Genomic DNA, 17,029 nt, shown 5'->3' with positions numbered 1-17,029 from the left:
GCTATTCTAACAGTACTAGAAAATTAAGCATTCATTGTGAGGAAGTGAGAATTTAAACCTGAACACATACCTAGTCTCGAGGTCTGTCCCCTTACAGTAGCTGCTTTCAGAAAAATTATAATCTGGCAGTGGACAATTCAGCTTTAGTCCCTAAACCTTCAGTTGCTGGCAGCTGCTTGTATATACTACGTGTACTACATACACTGTGAGCTGAATCAAGCACTCAATACCAACCCAAAGTACTTTCTAGACAGGGGTTCTGGGAAGAGGGACTGGGGGTTCAAAGATGCTTGACCCGAGTGTTTAAAGCACTTCACGAATTAGTTTCACATTTCAAAAATGGAAGCCAAGGCACAAAGGTGATAAACCATTTTAGGTAATGTCTGAAAATATAATCAAGATCACCTGCCTTTTCTTGTTCAAACAACTTCTTTCCTATCTGCAGTTCTATTAATATAATGGTAGTTGTGAAGCACTCCGATGCCTTCCTGACAAGTCATCATCTGTACATTGTCATACATACAGTACTGCTTCTCTCCAGTGCTGCTGTAAAAATGCCTTTTAAGCAGAACCAGAAAGATTTAGCCAGCTTTTCAAAATGTCAGAAATCAAGAGTGTTTCAAAATCTCCAGGCATTCTTGACATTAGAATTTGTGTAATGCCGCAATTGAGACATTTCCTACATGAGGACTTTTTTTAATATATATATATATGAACTGTATCTGTATTGCTTTATTTTTTGCTTGAGTTATATCCAATAAAAATGAAGTTTAAAAGCTGAATGCACTTTAATTTTGGCTTAAGATAACTGACTAGATGCCATTCTAGTTTAGCATTGTCTTTGTCACATTATACTGTTGATTTTAAAAGCCCTCAGAGTAAGTTTTTGTTATTTTGGCATTGCTATGATTTCACTGTTGATGTGCCTGCACTATGAACAAAAACATTTTATGACATATTATGTGCTGCAGCTGACAGAATATACATATCAACATTGCTTTACCAAGAAAGAGTGCTCAGCTAAAGCAGGGGGTGGGGATGGGACACAGATGACAAAAACCAGACAGTTCAATTGCTTGTCCAAATCACACTCTGTTCTCAAATTACTGGCAGGCAAAGACATAGCTGTTGGTGCCAAATTATATTACAGCCATCAGCAATAAATCAAATGCAAGGACAATGCCACAATATGTGGAGTTACAGTGACTGACAACATCAGTTGACAGTGAAACGTGAAAAGGAGAGGCTGCGAAATAGAGTGCGATAGTAGTACTTAAACCTTATTGGGCTGGATATGCTGGAAGCAAAAAGATGAAGAGGAGCAAAGTCTGTATGACCAGGTGGGAAGTCAGAGTCCTGCAATGTTAAAGCCCAGGCTACCCAAAGCAACAGGGGCATTTGTGAATGTCTCAGCACAGCCACAGCAGACAGACACCTCACATAAATGCAAGGCAGATCTAACATAATGATGGTGTTTATTTCAACAAATAAACTCTTGTCGACATCAAAAGCTAGCAAGGCTTGTCATTTTCCAGAACACAACCAAATGGCCAATTCACAAGTGACACAGTCAGGAACATACAGGATACCTTGGCCAACTTCAGTGAGCGCAACTTCACCTGTGAGGAACTGTGTAGGAGGATGAATGACCAGGAAAATCAATGGGGGGGGCAGGGAAGTGAAAGACAAAGCTGTTTTTCTTGTTCAAGTAGCTACATGTTACAGCCTGCTGCTACACTGACAATAACTACATGTTGCAGCCATGCTGTTCTGCCATCTGATTCCCTAGCTGCAAGTCTCAGGTGCAGCATGCACCTGGTATGCAGTTAAGCCAAGTTTAGCCTAAAGGTTTTGGGTAGGGATTGTAACTAAAAGTGTGCACATCTATATGAAGCTCACATATATCTGCTTCTCAGAAGGAGAGGAAAACCCACATCCCCTACTTGAAGATGAATCTTTATGCTGAATTGGCATAGGTACCCACAATGGAAATAAATCCATCAGAATAGAGCAATCATATCAGACGTTCTTTCCTCTACAAATCTAGGCTCATTCTGTGGTGCTTTGGGCGAGAAAATAGTTTTTCACTGGGGCATATCTTTGCACATCAGTTAATTCATATGATTCTTATTTTACTCGATGCTTTTCATAGCATTTCCTAATCAGAAGAGGTGCAGAGGCTGCTTGATCTGCCAATAATCAATCTGACATCATTTTCTGGCAAGAGCTTTACATCAAACAGTCAACTTCGTTCTGTAACTCAGAACATGCTTTTATCATGCCACGTCTCAGACCAATTGAATTCATTATCTTACTAAGACACTGCATTGATTTTAACTACTGAAATATTAATATTACAGTGAACTTCAGTTGATCCAAAGGACACACTATCATCTTGACCAACTGCAATTTCATGATAATTAATTCATTTGTTTTCAGTAAAACACACATAGTGATCTTCTGGAAATTTCCTGGAAAACAGTCCCCTCCTATCCCTGCCCTTGTAAATAAACAAGACTTTTTCATACAGGAGTTGCCTTGGAGTGTCAGACCTGTCTCATACTGCCATTACGTAACACTCACAGTTTGGGCTTTTGCCGAGCTCCAGCAAGGTTGCTGTTAACTGCTGACAGGTTCTGCAAAGACTCACTCTGGTTAGATGCTACCAATACCTCTGAACATGAAGCAGCCCTCCTGAGAGTTTAGGAATAAAACTCTCATAGGTTTCTACTGCTAGGATTAACCCCCGTCTTCAGGCCAACAGTCCCATCCCAAGCACAAGATGCTCCCATGTTACTTGCTTTAGTGATTTTTTTTCCAGGATTTCTATTTCCTTCATTTATGTTTCCTGTAGAGCTTTCAGTCCACAGACATCGTTTAGAGCCCTTTTATTTATTGAATCCTAATGTGTCAATACCAAATAGAATTGGGCTCTGCTAAAATATGCATCTATCCCCTTTAAGTAGCTAATCAATTTAATAACCATATTCAATACTCTGCATACTCACAGCACCCAATACTATCAGAAAAAATAAAAGCTCTTGTATACAGAAAACAGCAGTGAACTTAAACCTTACAGATTTTTTTTCATTTTGGAAAACAAAGAACCCAAATAATCCTCTCAACATTGTCCAGAAAGAGTAACACCAAGCCTGCTGCAGTTTAAGCACCACGTTAAGATTTTGCTTTGTTGAGCAACAGTATAAAAGATTCAGCTCCAGGATAATCTATCAAGAATGGACTCAGCATATTGACAGGTTGCTAAGTTACTAAGATCTCATATATACTAAAAATGTTTAGACAATATTTTCCTCTTTGACTGAGTAGTAATTCTGGCTGTGACAAAGAAAAAAAAAGAAAAATCAGACAAGTTTTTGAAACAGACGCCAAAGATTTTAACAAGGAATGTCATGGCTGCTTTCTCTTTGTACATTAACATGGTAGTAAAGCTACATGCATAAACCGCACACAGGGCACAGCCTACAAACCAAGAACACATTGCTCACCCATTAAAAAAATAAAAATACTTTGAAGCACAGAATTATGCTGGATGTGCAGAATGTCTTTTAAGAAAGGATTTCTACCTACTCGTGCCCTCCCTTGGGCAACTGTCAGTGTATGGCAGACTTTGCTTACGCAAACATTAGACAGTCCCCAGTAAACTCGGCCAGTACCGAAGGCGTCCTGGAACGTCTTCTAAGTCTACTTCCGCGTGTAGGCTGGATGTAGTTGCGAAGGGGCAATCACTTTGTGAGTATGTTCTTTTACAAACAAAGTGAGAACCGCTTGTTACAAGGAAAAAGTCAGTACACTTGTTCAGAAGATAAAGTCTTTTATAGCAGTTAATTTAATAATACAGTCCTAAAACAGGATGTTGGGCACTCATCTACACAAGAGCACATTTAATAAGCTGGGGAAAAAATACCACAGTTCCAGGACATTGCATCAAACTCCAGCTACTCCAAGAGGAGACAGCTCTCATGTGGTGGAAGAATTCTTGTCTATGTAAGCCAAGAAGGGAGACTTTTAGGCAGTTTAATCCACAATGGTCTCTTACTTCTTATAACTGGAACCACAAATCCACAGTACAAGACAGTATTAGTTAGGTTAAGTGGTGCTTTTGATAATAAAATCAGTGAATTCATTGCAGTACTTTAATAAAAGGATGAAGTCCGGTGAGTGCCAGTTGCTAGGAGCAAAGAAGAAAGGTTCCCATTTTCCAGGTGCATTTGTAAGTTCATATTATTAGAAAAAAGATAAGTCAAATCTGTGCAGCTTCTATGCAACCATGTCTGAGAACACAGAGGCTCCAGAGACTCCAGGATCACTTTAAAAAGTGGAAGAAAAGAAAAGTCATCACAACCCAAACAACTCAAACTTCATATTTCAGAATTGCCTACATAACTTGTTCTCTTGTTCTGCTCTGGACAAAACTTTTAACTGCAACAAGCTGGCAGAGAAACTTGAAGAAAACCTGAGTACATGAGAACATTGTCAGGGAGAGCAAGACCCTGCTACCTTTTGATCTGATATTGAAGTTGAAATGGCAAAATCAGAATGCTTTGCCTTGTGCCATATCATTTGCTTCACCTTTCAGAGCTCTACTGGTCTCTACCAAGGGGTCTGTTTCAACTTGATACGTCTTGCACTGCAAGGCCACTGGTCATACCACAGTTCAAACAAACTTGCTAATGAATCTGGGTTTAATCTTCCACGGCCAGAAGTATGGCACCTCCAGATGTAGGGCTGGTTGAATTATCAGGTGTAATTCATGCAACACTGGAGATTTCCTGGCAGCACAGAGTCCAAACTTTCCTCACAGGACACCGTGATCAGCAAGACATTCCAAAAGAAGAATCAGAAGGCCATAAGTCTGATCCACTATAGTAAGGAACAACACCATCCATCATTTGAACTAGGAATACTCAAAGCTTCATTAGCCAACCGTATTCTTAATATACTAAATTATACATAGATAGATATATAGATAGATAGATATATTTTTTTTAATTGGAATAAAATACACTGGATTTTGGTTTGCTCATTTACAAGGGAGCTCCCTCCCTTCCCCAGTTAATTTGAAATTAAAACCTAGAGGCTGAACGTAAGCTCATTCCCAGCGTTCCAAGATGGATGTAACACGAGAGGAAGCCAGAAACTGGAAACATGCACTCTGGCTGCAACAGGTTAAGAGGTGAAAGGGAGACCAGGTATTTTCATTTGTAACCCTGAGAACATAAGGAATTGCAAAGATCTGGAGAAGAGCCTGGGGTTAAAGGTCACCAGGCTTTTTATTGCAGTTAAAGCAAACTCGGACTGGGTGATCCCATCCACGAGAGGGAACCGCTCTGCGGTCGTGTGAGCATTCATCACAGAATCCCTGGCCACAGGCCCGACAGTGATGTTTGGAGAGTTTGATACTGAATTCCTTCCGGCAGTTGTGGCAGTGCAGGATTTCATGGTCTGGTACCCAGTATGCAGGTCGGGCAGCATCTTTTACCAGACCTATGGAGGAAGTGAGGCAGGGGGATGAGAAAGAGGGAGAAGAAAATAATCTGTGAACATGAGCATGTCAAGAACGTACTCCAGTGGAAGTACTCACACACCACAAGCCATACCACTGCCATTAAGAGGAAGACCACCTACTGACAGAATACTTCAGTGCAATGGGTAGCCATTTAGGTCATTCTGCCGTTCTCCCACTTCAAAGGGATAGACTGTTTCTCCTTAAATGGTGGCATTTTCCCTTACTCAGACTCTTCCAGAGGTTGAGACACTTGCTTTTCCCTACCTTCAGTTTCAGCTGTGGCCATAAAAACACAGTCACCAAACCAAACATTCAGAAACACATGTACTGTTTGAACTGAGAAAGGAATTTATTCTGCCTTTCACTGAGCTGGACAACAAACTCCCACAAGGGTGATGGCAGGACATGCTGTAGGCAAAGCAGTGGAACGATGATCTGTGCAATGAGTAGGAAGTCAGGTTCAACAACAGAAGATTCAAATGCGAAGTGTTTGCTGACATACCTGAACTGCTACCCAGCGCATGAAAGAGCAGCTAATGTTCACTGTACTAAGCTCACCATTAAAGATCACATTACTGATTACTTTCCCATCATTACCAACGTCGACAGCTTCGGATTCTCACCCCTCCCTTGCAGAAGTACCAAGTGCCAGCAGTATCCATGAACACACTTAAAAGGCACTCAGCATCTCTGGAAGAAAACCAAACCTGGTAAGATGCTTCCTAATTGGCCAGTCTTTAGGGAACTCCAGCTGGCAGGTCACTGCAGTGATGCATCAGGGGAGCATGAATTAATCACAGCTTGGTGCACACAGATATGCACAACAGGGAGAAAAGAGAACATATGAACTGCAGAAACAATGAGCTGAAAACCAAGAGGAAACATCAAGCAAGAGAGATGCAGGGGGCTGTAGAACTGTCAACCAACAGTGGTATCATAGCGGAGGTGCCAGCCTGTCACACAAACTCTTGAAGTTTAATCAGGAGTTCTGCTCTATGAAAACCAAAATGCCTCTAGACAAAAAAATCCATCCAAAAAGAACAGAGCTCACCTAAGGGAATGTCCATGGCTGTCACCACTGCTCCAAGAGTGTTCTGCACAGCTTCCCCCACCTTCCTGGCAATAAGAGTCCCCCCTTCCTCATCTGAAGGCAGCTCAGCCACATCTGCATGACACAAGAGTAAAGGACTCAACACTTAAGTCCAGCACAGTTTCTGCCAAGTTTCAGTTAATTTACAAATTTAGCAAAAACCAGCAGCAAACCCAAAAGGCAGCTTGGAGCCTCTCCTCCACCTTTATCTCCCACATCCCTGATCTTGGATTGCAGTTTTCACTTTCATTTCAGCAATAATGGACAAAATACAGCAGCATCCCTGCTCTGATGCTAGCTCCATACCATCAGCAAGCGCCAGAAAAACAAAGTAAAGATCCAATTAGAAAATAATTTTGTCAGGGAGTCAGAAGTCTGGTAGCTCGTTGCAAGGGTCTTCTTCCTGCCAAAAGACAATGAGCTCTGGAGCTTCCCTACTAAAATCTCTGTGCCAAAGCCCAGTTTGAGCAACACTGTCTACACCCAATGGAAATGGTTGTGATCCAGAAGCCAGGGACAAAGACTTCAGACTAACTATTGCCCAGGGATAATTCTGTCACAATGAACTCAAAATTACCTAACTGGATGCCCCTGTTGTCATAGCAGTTGTCACACACACGCACTGGTGCTGGTCCCCAGCCTCGCTCAGGCACTGGACGGGTCTTGGAAGAACAGCCATCACAGAAGCCCTCTCCACAGGCCCGGCAGTGATGTTTAGTGTCGTTATCTTTAAAAGGCGTGTTGCACTTATTACAACTCTAATCAGAACAACATAGAAAGAAAAACTGTTAGTTTGATCTTCCTTAATAGAAAAATAGAGAGCAGAATCCCAGGATGGCAAGGCTCAGACTGAAATTGTGAAAAATATAGTTACAGCCAAGACTTGGGTGCTACCAGCCCCATAACTTTATCCTAGGGAAGTGATTCAGACAGGTAGATGTGCAGTGGTTAAGCCAATAGATTGCTATGATCCCTTCATTCACAATCACAAATAATTACAGCCACATCACGCAGGGCTGAATGGTGGGTATTTGATCTTTGTGGGGGTAAAAATTCAGTAGGCAGTTTTCATTGAAGAAGTATCTGCTTGCCACAAGACAGAGGAAATCCTTTCCCAGTTGAATTGTTGGGGCCAGCTTTTTGCATCTGGTGTGAAGCCAGAGTTTAATCTCTGCACCTATAAAAATAGTACTATCAACTGCAGTAGCCAGATTTAAGATGTTGATTCTTTGCTTTGAATAGCAAGTTCATGCAAGCCAGGATTTTCTGTGATACTGCTGGGAGAGGAGCTCACAAAAAGTAGGGAGAAACAGTCTCTTTAGCAGGGCTGGGCAGAGTCTCTGTTCATACTTTCTCAGGCTAAGTCAAGAATGGGAAGAGCTGAAAGCATTTCAGTTTTCTCAAAATTGTAGAAGGGCTTGCTGCAATAAAACAAGAAGCATTTGGAATCTGCAAAATACTATATTACTTAAAGGGTGAGCAAAAGGGGTTTTAGCTATGCAAAGCTTTTTTCAACAGCAGCTGCTATTTACCAGGATCTGAGAGTTGGGCCTCCAGTAAGCTGGGGCAATCTGGTCTGTCAACCAGGAGGTCACAGCTTTTGTGGGTCCCAGGCTAAGTTCAGATACTGATTGTGCCATGAAATTCATCCCATCCAACAAACGCTGGGCTGCATTGTTGTTGTCTTTCAGAAATCCATCAGTCTGGAATGAAATGGATATTCATTTAAGAATAAAAACAGGGAAACCTCATTTTTTTAGATGCAGAGGACTCTGCAACCCACTGCTCCTGTTAAACTGAAGGGCAAGCACGAGAAAAAATTCACCAGCCCTGCTTTGAAACACAGGGGTAGGTTTTAATGGTGTATCATTCACAAGAAATGTTCATAAACTGACAACTTAGCCATTTCAAGATAGCCAAAAGATGGCTGAAGGCCCTTGCAAAAGTTCTTTTAAACAGCAGAGACAGGGACCAGCTGTAATGAAAGCCAATTAATTTTCTCCATCAACGTCCCGAAGATCCAACATAAACATGCGCGTGGCTGCATACATACACAAAGACTATCCAGCAACCAGACTTACCCCTGGCCAGACGTGCTCAATTTCTGTCCTCACTACAGTGTTCACAGGATCTTGGTTGCCAAACCAGTACTGTCGGCTGCGGTACACCACCCCACAGTTGGGGCACTCAATCACGTATCTGCAGAAGAGGAAGATGAGTTACCTTAGTGAGATAGTGGAAGTCCAGTGCACCAGGCAGTGTAGAGGCAACAGAGAGCAGAAAGATCTTAGCTGCAGCACTCACCCTGACCAGGCATACTTGGCAAGGCCCAGCCAAGGGGAGTCAGTGGAAGCAGAGGTTTTTGGCACCACACTGACCTCCATCCCTCGTTCGTAACAGGCCTATAACACAAAGGCTCAATTAAAACTGCATTCTTGAGAATCCCAGACTCCAGGTCTTGCAGCTGTTTGGCCACATGGAGCATATAATTGGCATACAGTGGTCTCCACAGCAAAGGAGAGCACTCATCAGAACTGGTTTAAAAACAAAAACAAACCCACTGTCAATAATGACATCAGGGAAATATTTCTACAACAATAAAAACCACGATGGTAGCTGAAAATTTTCCTGTCTCCTGCACACATCCTTCAGAAAAATTGGCTAATACCAAGGAATGCACAGAAGCAAATAAGAAGTTTAACCACATCAAGTATGTAGAAGGTCAGCTTCACCTAGGTTGAGAGCAGCTGGGTTCACAATTTAGCTAGCAAATGACACATAGCATGCAGAGATGATGACCTCTCCAAGCGAAAATACAAGTTCAACGGGGATCACTTTTTCTTGTCAAGACCATGAGCACCTCTCACGTTTGAAAAAAGTGCAAGAAAAAAGGCACATGCCTGTGATATTCCTCATTTATTGGGCCATCCTTTCCTTCTCCATTCTTCAGACCTTGTCCTTGTGTCACTACTCACCTTGCAAGTGTAGACTCTGTTATCATACTGGTGAGAATATCTGCATCGACTTTTGGATTCATGAGGGACTCCTTCCTTTGCGTGGTTCATGCTCTTCTTACAGCCACACCTGAGTATGCAAAAGCAAACCATGCTGTTAGATATGGGACAGATGTCACCAAGAGTTCATTTATGTTACTATCTTGCATTTGTATAGGCATAACCCCAAACCATTTTCACAACTGTACATACAGCAATGACATCATTTATCATTGAAAGGCAGGCTCTTTGGAAGGAGGTGTAGCAACTGTTTCACAGTACAAAGCAGCACCACACAACAGTTCAGTGTGGGAAATGGTCACTGTAGCCAATCTAAATTTCACAGAGAATTTTAGGAAGAACTGACCAGGTTTGGAAATTGACCAGGACAGAGTTAACACTGCAGCCTTTGCAAGGAGCTGCTAGAAATTCTCTTAATGAGCTTAAAAGAGCAGGAACATAGCACTATATCATATATGAGAGAAAGTGTTTCCAGAAGCATAGTCAGCCATAACATCATGCTGCTATAGTACCTCACAGGCTCAGAGCACTGACTGCCATCTACTGCCCTTCCAGGCTCAATCTTTGGGCTCTTGCCAGAGAATTGCAAGCCAACCTCTAATCAAACCTGGGGCTCCACTTAGATCTAGTCACTGAACACAGCCCAAGCCCATGATGTGTGCTTTAGGATTGTTTATACTGTTTAGGTAATAAAAATGGCATGAAAAGTCATCACAGGAAATTTCAGGTGATTTCTTTAGAGACTCCTTTCTCCCTGCCCTGTGTGCACTGGGGAAAAGATATGGGCAGAACAGGTTTGTAGCCATACAGAAAAACAGAACAGGCAAAGACCACGCATCCAGCTGGGATGCAGCAATAACAGCCATCCAATTCACATATGAGTTGAATTTCAAGCGAATTCTGCCTGGAAATACTAGCTAATGATGGGTGATGTCAGGTCTCAAGATGTCACAGAAACTTCACATTCTATGGCTGCAGACAGGGCGGCACTATCTTCTTAGAAGGATGAGGGTGCATTTGTCATCTACTTACCCACAGCTGAGACACACAGAGGAGCATGTGAAATATTCATCTGGAAAGAAAGAGCTGTGAGCCATCTGGTCATCGGGGATCTCCCCACTGAACCGGTCACTTAGAGCCTGTCACAAAATAATGAACTGGTAAGGGACTGAGAGCAATGCAGACATTTTATGAAAGCTTTTGCAAGCAAAAGCCTGGGTTCCTCTACTGGAGGGATAGGCAGAGAGAGAGTACACAGCTACCAAATAATGTCTTACTAACCTGGAAACCAAGACAAGGATTAGAAACCAAGCAAGAAGACAATCTTGCACTTGTATGGAAGTGACCTGAATGCTTATAAGATACTTACTTTTCTCCTCTCCTCTCCTCCTGCCCCTACTTCAAATTTTATAGCAGAAATGGGTGGCAGAGGATTGCATCCACCTCTGTGTGTACAACCCATGCCCAAAATAGCAGGGTGCTTTCTAAAAGGGCTTTGCATTCTGGAAACCTCCAGAAGGAAACTGAGAGAGTCATTTCTTACAGCACATGAGGACACATTCTTTACCCCTCCGCTCAGAAAGTGCAACCCTCAGCTTTCCTCTGGCCCCTTGAACAACTGCTCTTCTCTGGTGAAACTGCAAGACTGAGACAAAGGGATTTGCTCCCTTTCCTGGGAGCATCTGTTCTCAGATTAAGTCAGTCCTTAGCCTTGGCACACTTAACTTTTTCAGTTCTTTTTCAGTTCGGTGTTATGTTAAAAAAAAAAAAAAAAAGCAAGCAAGCACGGGAACAAAGCAGATGGTTATGGTTTTTCTTCATGGAGATCTCTGAAGGCAGAAGGTCTAACTGAAACTCTTCCTACAGCTGAGGTTACTATAGTGGCTGCCTTTCTCTTCTTCCCTCTCCCCTCCCAGGGAGCGGGGGGTGGAGCATCTCTGCTGTCTAACAAGGGTTGACTGCACATACACACAGACATGCATATATCTCTCACCACAGTTTCTCTTAGATAAGATCTCTACGTAGACATCTGATTTCACAGAATTTCAAGGAAATTAGCTTTAAGATCTCTTTCAAACTTGGCTGATACTGGCCAATGGATTCAAAAGTTAGGAGGTGGACATAGATCTCTAGCAAGCCTTGTGTCCTCAGGAAGTGAAGCAAAAAAAGTTAATTTGTAGTCAGTAGTGATCTGAACACAGCAACCACTTTACTGGACATGAATTTAAGTATACTAGCAGCTATATCTGAAACTGGATTACTTCAATAAAATCCTAGAAATTAAACTGGAATTAACCACTCCAGCTGTTTTCCCCTTGCTGCCTGCCTGCTCCCTAATGCAAGGAACTGTGTACATGCCACCCTGATACCTCCCTCTGTGCTTCACCTACCCCAAATACAGAGCAGCTAGAATTATCTGTTCCAACAGCTGTGACTAACATCAGAAAAGACTGCTAACACTACCTTCTTCTGCAGATATGCCCCAGCTCAGTCCGCCCCTCCCCCATGACAGTTATTTTTATTGGCCCAAAGAGCACATGATGCTGATCAGGTAGTGGTAGCAATGTGCAAATGTATGGAAACTTGTAGGACAGACTGAAAATGTGAAGACCCAAAAATCCCTCTGACATCCTAGCAAGGTGAACCTTCTAAGAGAATCACCAGCTGCACTCTCCAATTCTTTTTCATCAGCCTTCTGATCTGATGCTGCACCTCTCAAATGATACATCATTTGGCTTGATCCCATTTTGTTTCCTAGCTACCAACACATATCCTTCCTCCTTTTTGCCTCCTAGCCCTTGGGTTACACTACACTCACTGCTAGGTTTTGCCAACCATTAACTCCCTCCAAGTCTCCTGCATTCCCTCCCCTTGTGCTGAGGCCATCCTTAGAAATTTCACCAATAACTCCTCCTGGGACTCCTCTTTGTAAATCACTGTCATTAAGTGCTTGTCACTCACAACATCAGGTTTTTTTTTTCTTTCCCAGTCAGTTTCTTCCCATCTCAGTTTTTTTTATTTTGCTCTGGTTTGCTCTTCAACTTTTCTTGAACTTTCAGGGTCTTTGCTAAGGTGTATGTTTGTTTTAAAGTAAAAAAACTACCCAGCCTACCTGGCTGTTACACAAAAATCATCATCTTCATGGACGAACTTGCTTTATCTCCAGACGCCTGCAAGTCTGCGTCACTGGTTCACGTGCTCTATCTTTATTAGCTGCAACTGACAGTTACTAGCAACAGCGATACTAATAAAGATTGTTGACGAACTCTTCTCCACTTACTTTTAGTGCTTTGTAGATAACCCCAGGCTGTCTAGGTGACCGAGTGGTATTGTTCTCCAGCTGCTGCTCCACAGCTCGCCTAAGTCCAGAGAAATCTGTTGGAGGATTGTATGTCCTTGTTCCCTTGTAGTGGATTGAGCTGAAAGCCTCAGGAAAACAGCTTAGCTTCCGAAACCGATCCTGAATGAGCTTCTCAGGAACCTCAGAAGGATGATCTATATATAAGAGTATCAACAAGTATATAAACAACTGATTGTTTTAAATAATATTTACATTGCACAGTGCTTTCATATGCAACACAGTGCTAGTTTTCCTAATTAAACCTTCTAATACATCTGGAATGCAGTTGTCATTATATTTTACAAGAAAGAAAAGAAACAAAATGTTTCCAAAAGCAGTCTCTGTTTTTTGATACACAGCTTTAGATTCTACGGCCAAGTTCCACAGGTAAAACCAGAAACATCTAGGTTTGGAAACACAGATATCCAGAATAAGAAGTGATTTATGACATAATATAAGGAAACTCCATGTCACTACAATTGTTAACTCTTCTCACCAGACCATAACTTGGTATAGCTAGTCCTAGCACCTGACAAGTGGAAGACATGAACCTTACATGGGCTGCTCATTCTCCATGCCAACCCTGTAGCAAGGAAGATCGAGCTTCTATCAACCCTTTGTTCATGGTGAAGCACTTCAGAACTGGCCACATCAGGTCAGACTCTATAAAGCCGACCACATTCTTCTGCCTGCTTCCAAGTACCTGCTGCACATGTCAGAATAAGGCAGGCCCCTACTTCCCTGCCCTAAAACTACATAAAACACTCTTATCTCAATTATCCATCAAGGCAGATGGTTACAGCTTACTGCAAATCCATGTGCTAAGAGGTTTCTTTCCTATTCTTACCATGATCAGAAGTGATGATAAAAATATAATTTTACTACCCTAACTTTGCATACAGGTGCAACTATCGTTATGGGTCACTAAATCCAACCTGCTGAAACAGCAAATTTCAACAACTATATGAAACTCTGCATTGCTCATCAGCAAATTGGTATGTAAGAAAAGGAACCACCTCGACAGGTAGGTTAAAAGTAATTAAGAAGTCACTCTAATAATAACCAGAAAGAATGCCAAGTTCTTCTACTAGCTCAAGACCTCACTGGTTAGAAAAACCAAAATGAGAACGTGGGCAAGCAGGGAGCTGCTGTGGTACCACACAGCAGAAGACTCCCAGATGTTGACAGACAGCAGGACTGAGCCTCAGCTGCTACAGGCCAATTCATTAGGGCTTTTGCTCATCAAAGCATCAGAAATGGACAGAATGAATGAAGGTTTCATCATGCCTTTTGAAATATGTGAAAAACGGGGCCAGGAGAAGAAATTTAGATCCCTGTACAGTCAAAAACGAAACGTGCAGTGACTTCCATAGGACAGTGCATTTCACTCAGACGTACAAATAAAATACACAATTTAAATATGCATAATCCAGTATGACACAAGCCAAGTTAAAAGTACTGGTGAAGAACACTGAAAGCGATGGGAGTAATAGTGTGCCAGGCCTGCTACTTTGGCCGTATCAGATACTTGCAGAGAAAAGTGGTGTCAAACCATCAGCTCTGTGCCACAACCTCAGTCCCAACCTCACATCAGCCTCAGAACAATGCTGGTCCACAGAATTTAAAAAAGTAGAGTGAGGGTACTGTAAGTATTGAAGTTCACCAATTTCATTATTCTTGCTCATCCTAGTTTCTACATAGAGTTTTATTTTGGGTTTTTTGCAACAGGATATTCCATATCCCTGCCAAAAGTCCAGGGTGTCTCAGTTTTCACCTTCGTCTACCATATCACCCATGCTCATGATTTGTACGATGACCCCTCCTACGGCTGGCAGAACTCCCATCATGACTAGTCAGTGCCGATGTCCAGCTGGCTAAGAGGATTATTCTGGCTGATCTGGGGTAGTCAGATCGCCATCAGGGAATGCTCTGCTATAGCCTGGCTCTCAGACTGGAACAAGCGACAGCAAAACCCAAACCACATCTTTTACATGGTAGTAAAGAACACTGATATTCAATGCAACCTGATAATTTATAGATAGCATTTAGCACATTGTAATTCAGTTTCTTACTGCCTACTCACCAGAGCCCAGTAGCTTGGTGTACACAGTCTCATGAAAGATGATGACACCTGGACCCAAAGTTGACAGAGGAACATCTAGGCCACAGCGGGCTGTGGTAGCTTTTAGCTCCTTGGTGAAGTGTTTTAAATAAGCCTCCGAGGCATCACCAAGGAATTTGAAGAGATCATTGTGGAGCCTGTCAGCACGAGTACGGTAGATGACAAGGTCAGAGATGGCCAGGACCTTCAGCAGCAGCCGTGTTCTCTGGCTCAGGTTCACAGTAGCCCCCAGGAGGCCCTCTGTATCAATTACCACCACTTTGCGGACAGGGTCATAGGCTGCCCAGACTCCAACTGTGCAAGACTCTTGGGCTGGAGACGTCTTGAAGACTTCCCGGCCATAGAAGAAAGTGTGGTTAAGGGTATGAGACTTGCCATCCCCCGTGTTCCCAAAGATGGACACTACCTTTAGATGCTGGTCAGGACTGCAGTCCAGTTTCTTAATAAAGTCTTCTTCATTCCTTACCTTCCAAAAAAAGAGAAAAATATTGTAACTATGCAATTGGAGTAGACAACACTGAAAACACACCTGGTTTCAGGATTCATAAGATTAACGAGAGTGATTACTTCCTGTTCAGATTTCATCATAAGTTTCTGAAGCACTAAAAAGTCCAAAGCAAAATATTAGAAAGCAGTTTTGTAACACGTACACATCAATGGGATTTAGGCTGTTCCATCATGTAGCTGTGTTGGAAGTGCATGCCTCACTGTGATTACCGGTCTAGTGAAACCTGTTATACCTCACCCCATTCCCTGAGGCAGTCTGAAGAAGGGAGCACAATCGTACTTCCAAGTCTGCCAGAACAGCTCTTTGGAGCATGGCAGACACTCCCAGTAGCATTGGTCTTCTGGCAAGCATCCAAATTCAGGTGCAAAACAGGGGAGTGCTCTTGTCACCTTGAATTGCCTCATCCACAGAGGCTGAGCACCTGTTTAGGGAGAAAAAGCTCCTCCATGCAGCTGTGCTACACCTATCCACAGCCAGGGGCTCTCAGACACAGCCTGTCCTGCTCTCACTGCTCTCCAGCTGACAGATCCTTCAGCTGAAGGGAGGAGCAGAGAAGGATGCAAAGCTGTGCACTGGAATCAGATGGTCCAAGCACATCAAACTGGCTTTTATAGAAGTGCCACAACTACCTCAATTACCCATTTCATAATTTATTGTATTGTGCTTTCATTTAAAAAAAAAAACCACAACACACACAAACAAACACAAAACCAAATGAGAGTAGACAGACTTCATCAGGTAACTTCTCTTTGGCTTCACATAGATTAAGTGACAAGCATCATGCTATTTAGGTTAGAGAATAGGGCATTTTCTGTTCAGATACTAGAGCAACAGGGAACAGATGAACAAGCAATGAAACAGGTTAGGGCTTTGTATGAGACCCTGCCTTGTTTTTGTTGCAGAATATGGCTTTGGCTTTTAAAGGTTTCATGCTTCTGGCTATGGTTGTTTAGCACTTGCTTTTTCTTCTTCTAACAGGTTTTATCCATGTGTTATGTGACAGGGAAGAATATGACAGGGGCACTTTTTGAGAAGGATTAAATTCACCTCCTTAGTCATGATTCCCTCCTCAGGGAATCCCTGTCAGCTGAAAGGAGCAGGCCTTCCATCTCCTCTCGTCTGCCTCTCAACTTCTGGAAGTTCCTTGGCTATTTCCCCCCAACAAGTACAGTTGGAAGGTCTCACGATACATGATCCACAGAGGCCATGAGGTAATAAATGGTTTCTTTGAACAAGTTTATTCTTAGATTAACAAATTAGTTTAAGGCTCAGCCAGCCCCATTCGCTCTGGTCAAACCTAGACTATGAAGGAAAATAAAAAACAGCCAGCGTGCCAAAAACCAAAAAATAACCAGTGTGCCAGATTGTGGTTGGGAACAGCATTCAGAAAGAAAAACTGTGGACTGTGGGGCTGCAGTATCTTCTCAC

At 42.5% G+C, this 17,029-nt stretch overlaps 1 protein-coding gene across 2 annotated transcripts in view; it reads right to left on the bottom strand.

Moving 5' to 3' along the window:
- Positions 1–1,458: 1,458 nt before the first annotated feature.
- Positions 1,459–17,029, bottom strand: part of ZFYVE1 (zinc finger FYVE-type containing 1) — a 29,702-nt gene continuing 14,131 nt past the window's right edge. Inside the window, exons 4-13 of one of the 2 annotated variants that reach the window (XM_052782281.1) lie at positions 15,055–15,559; positions 12,912–13,126; positions 10,664–10,770; positions 9,593–9,701; positions 8,922–9,019; positions 8,699–8,816; positions 8,150–8,320; positions 7,195–7,375; positions 6,579–6,692; positions 1,459–5,505 (exon numbers count right to left, since the gene is read on the bottom strand). In XM_052782281.1, coding sequence (XP_052638241.1) covers positions 5,273–5,505; positions 6,579–6,692; positions 7,195–7,375; positions 8,150–8,320; positions 8,699–8,816; positions 8,922–9,019; positions 9,593–9,701; positions 10,664–10,770; positions 12,912–13,126; positions 15,055–15,559 — 1,851 coding nt within the window. In that variant the 3' untranslated portion in view covers positions 1,459–5,272. Of the gene's footprint in view, positions 6,218–6,578; positions 6,693–7,194; positions 7,376–8,149; positions 8,321–8,698; positions 8,817–8,921; positions 9,020–9,592; positions 9,702–10,663; positions 10,771–12,911; positions 13,127–15,054; positions 15,560–17,029 lie in introns of both variants that reach the window. The other variant, XM_052782282.1, reaches the window with a different exon arrangement.

This window comes from Harpia harpyja, chromosome 3, assembly GCF_026419915.1.
Source record: "Harpia harpyja isolate bHarHar1 chromosome 3, bHarHar1 primary haplotype, whole genome shotgun sequence".
In the NCBI taxonomy this organism is placed as follows: Eukaryota; Metazoa; Chordata; class Aves; order Accipitriformes; family Accipitridae; genus Harpia; species Harpia harpyja.
Note: the sequence above shows the minus strand (reverse complement) of the source record. Positions and strands in the feature narration are given on the sequence as shown.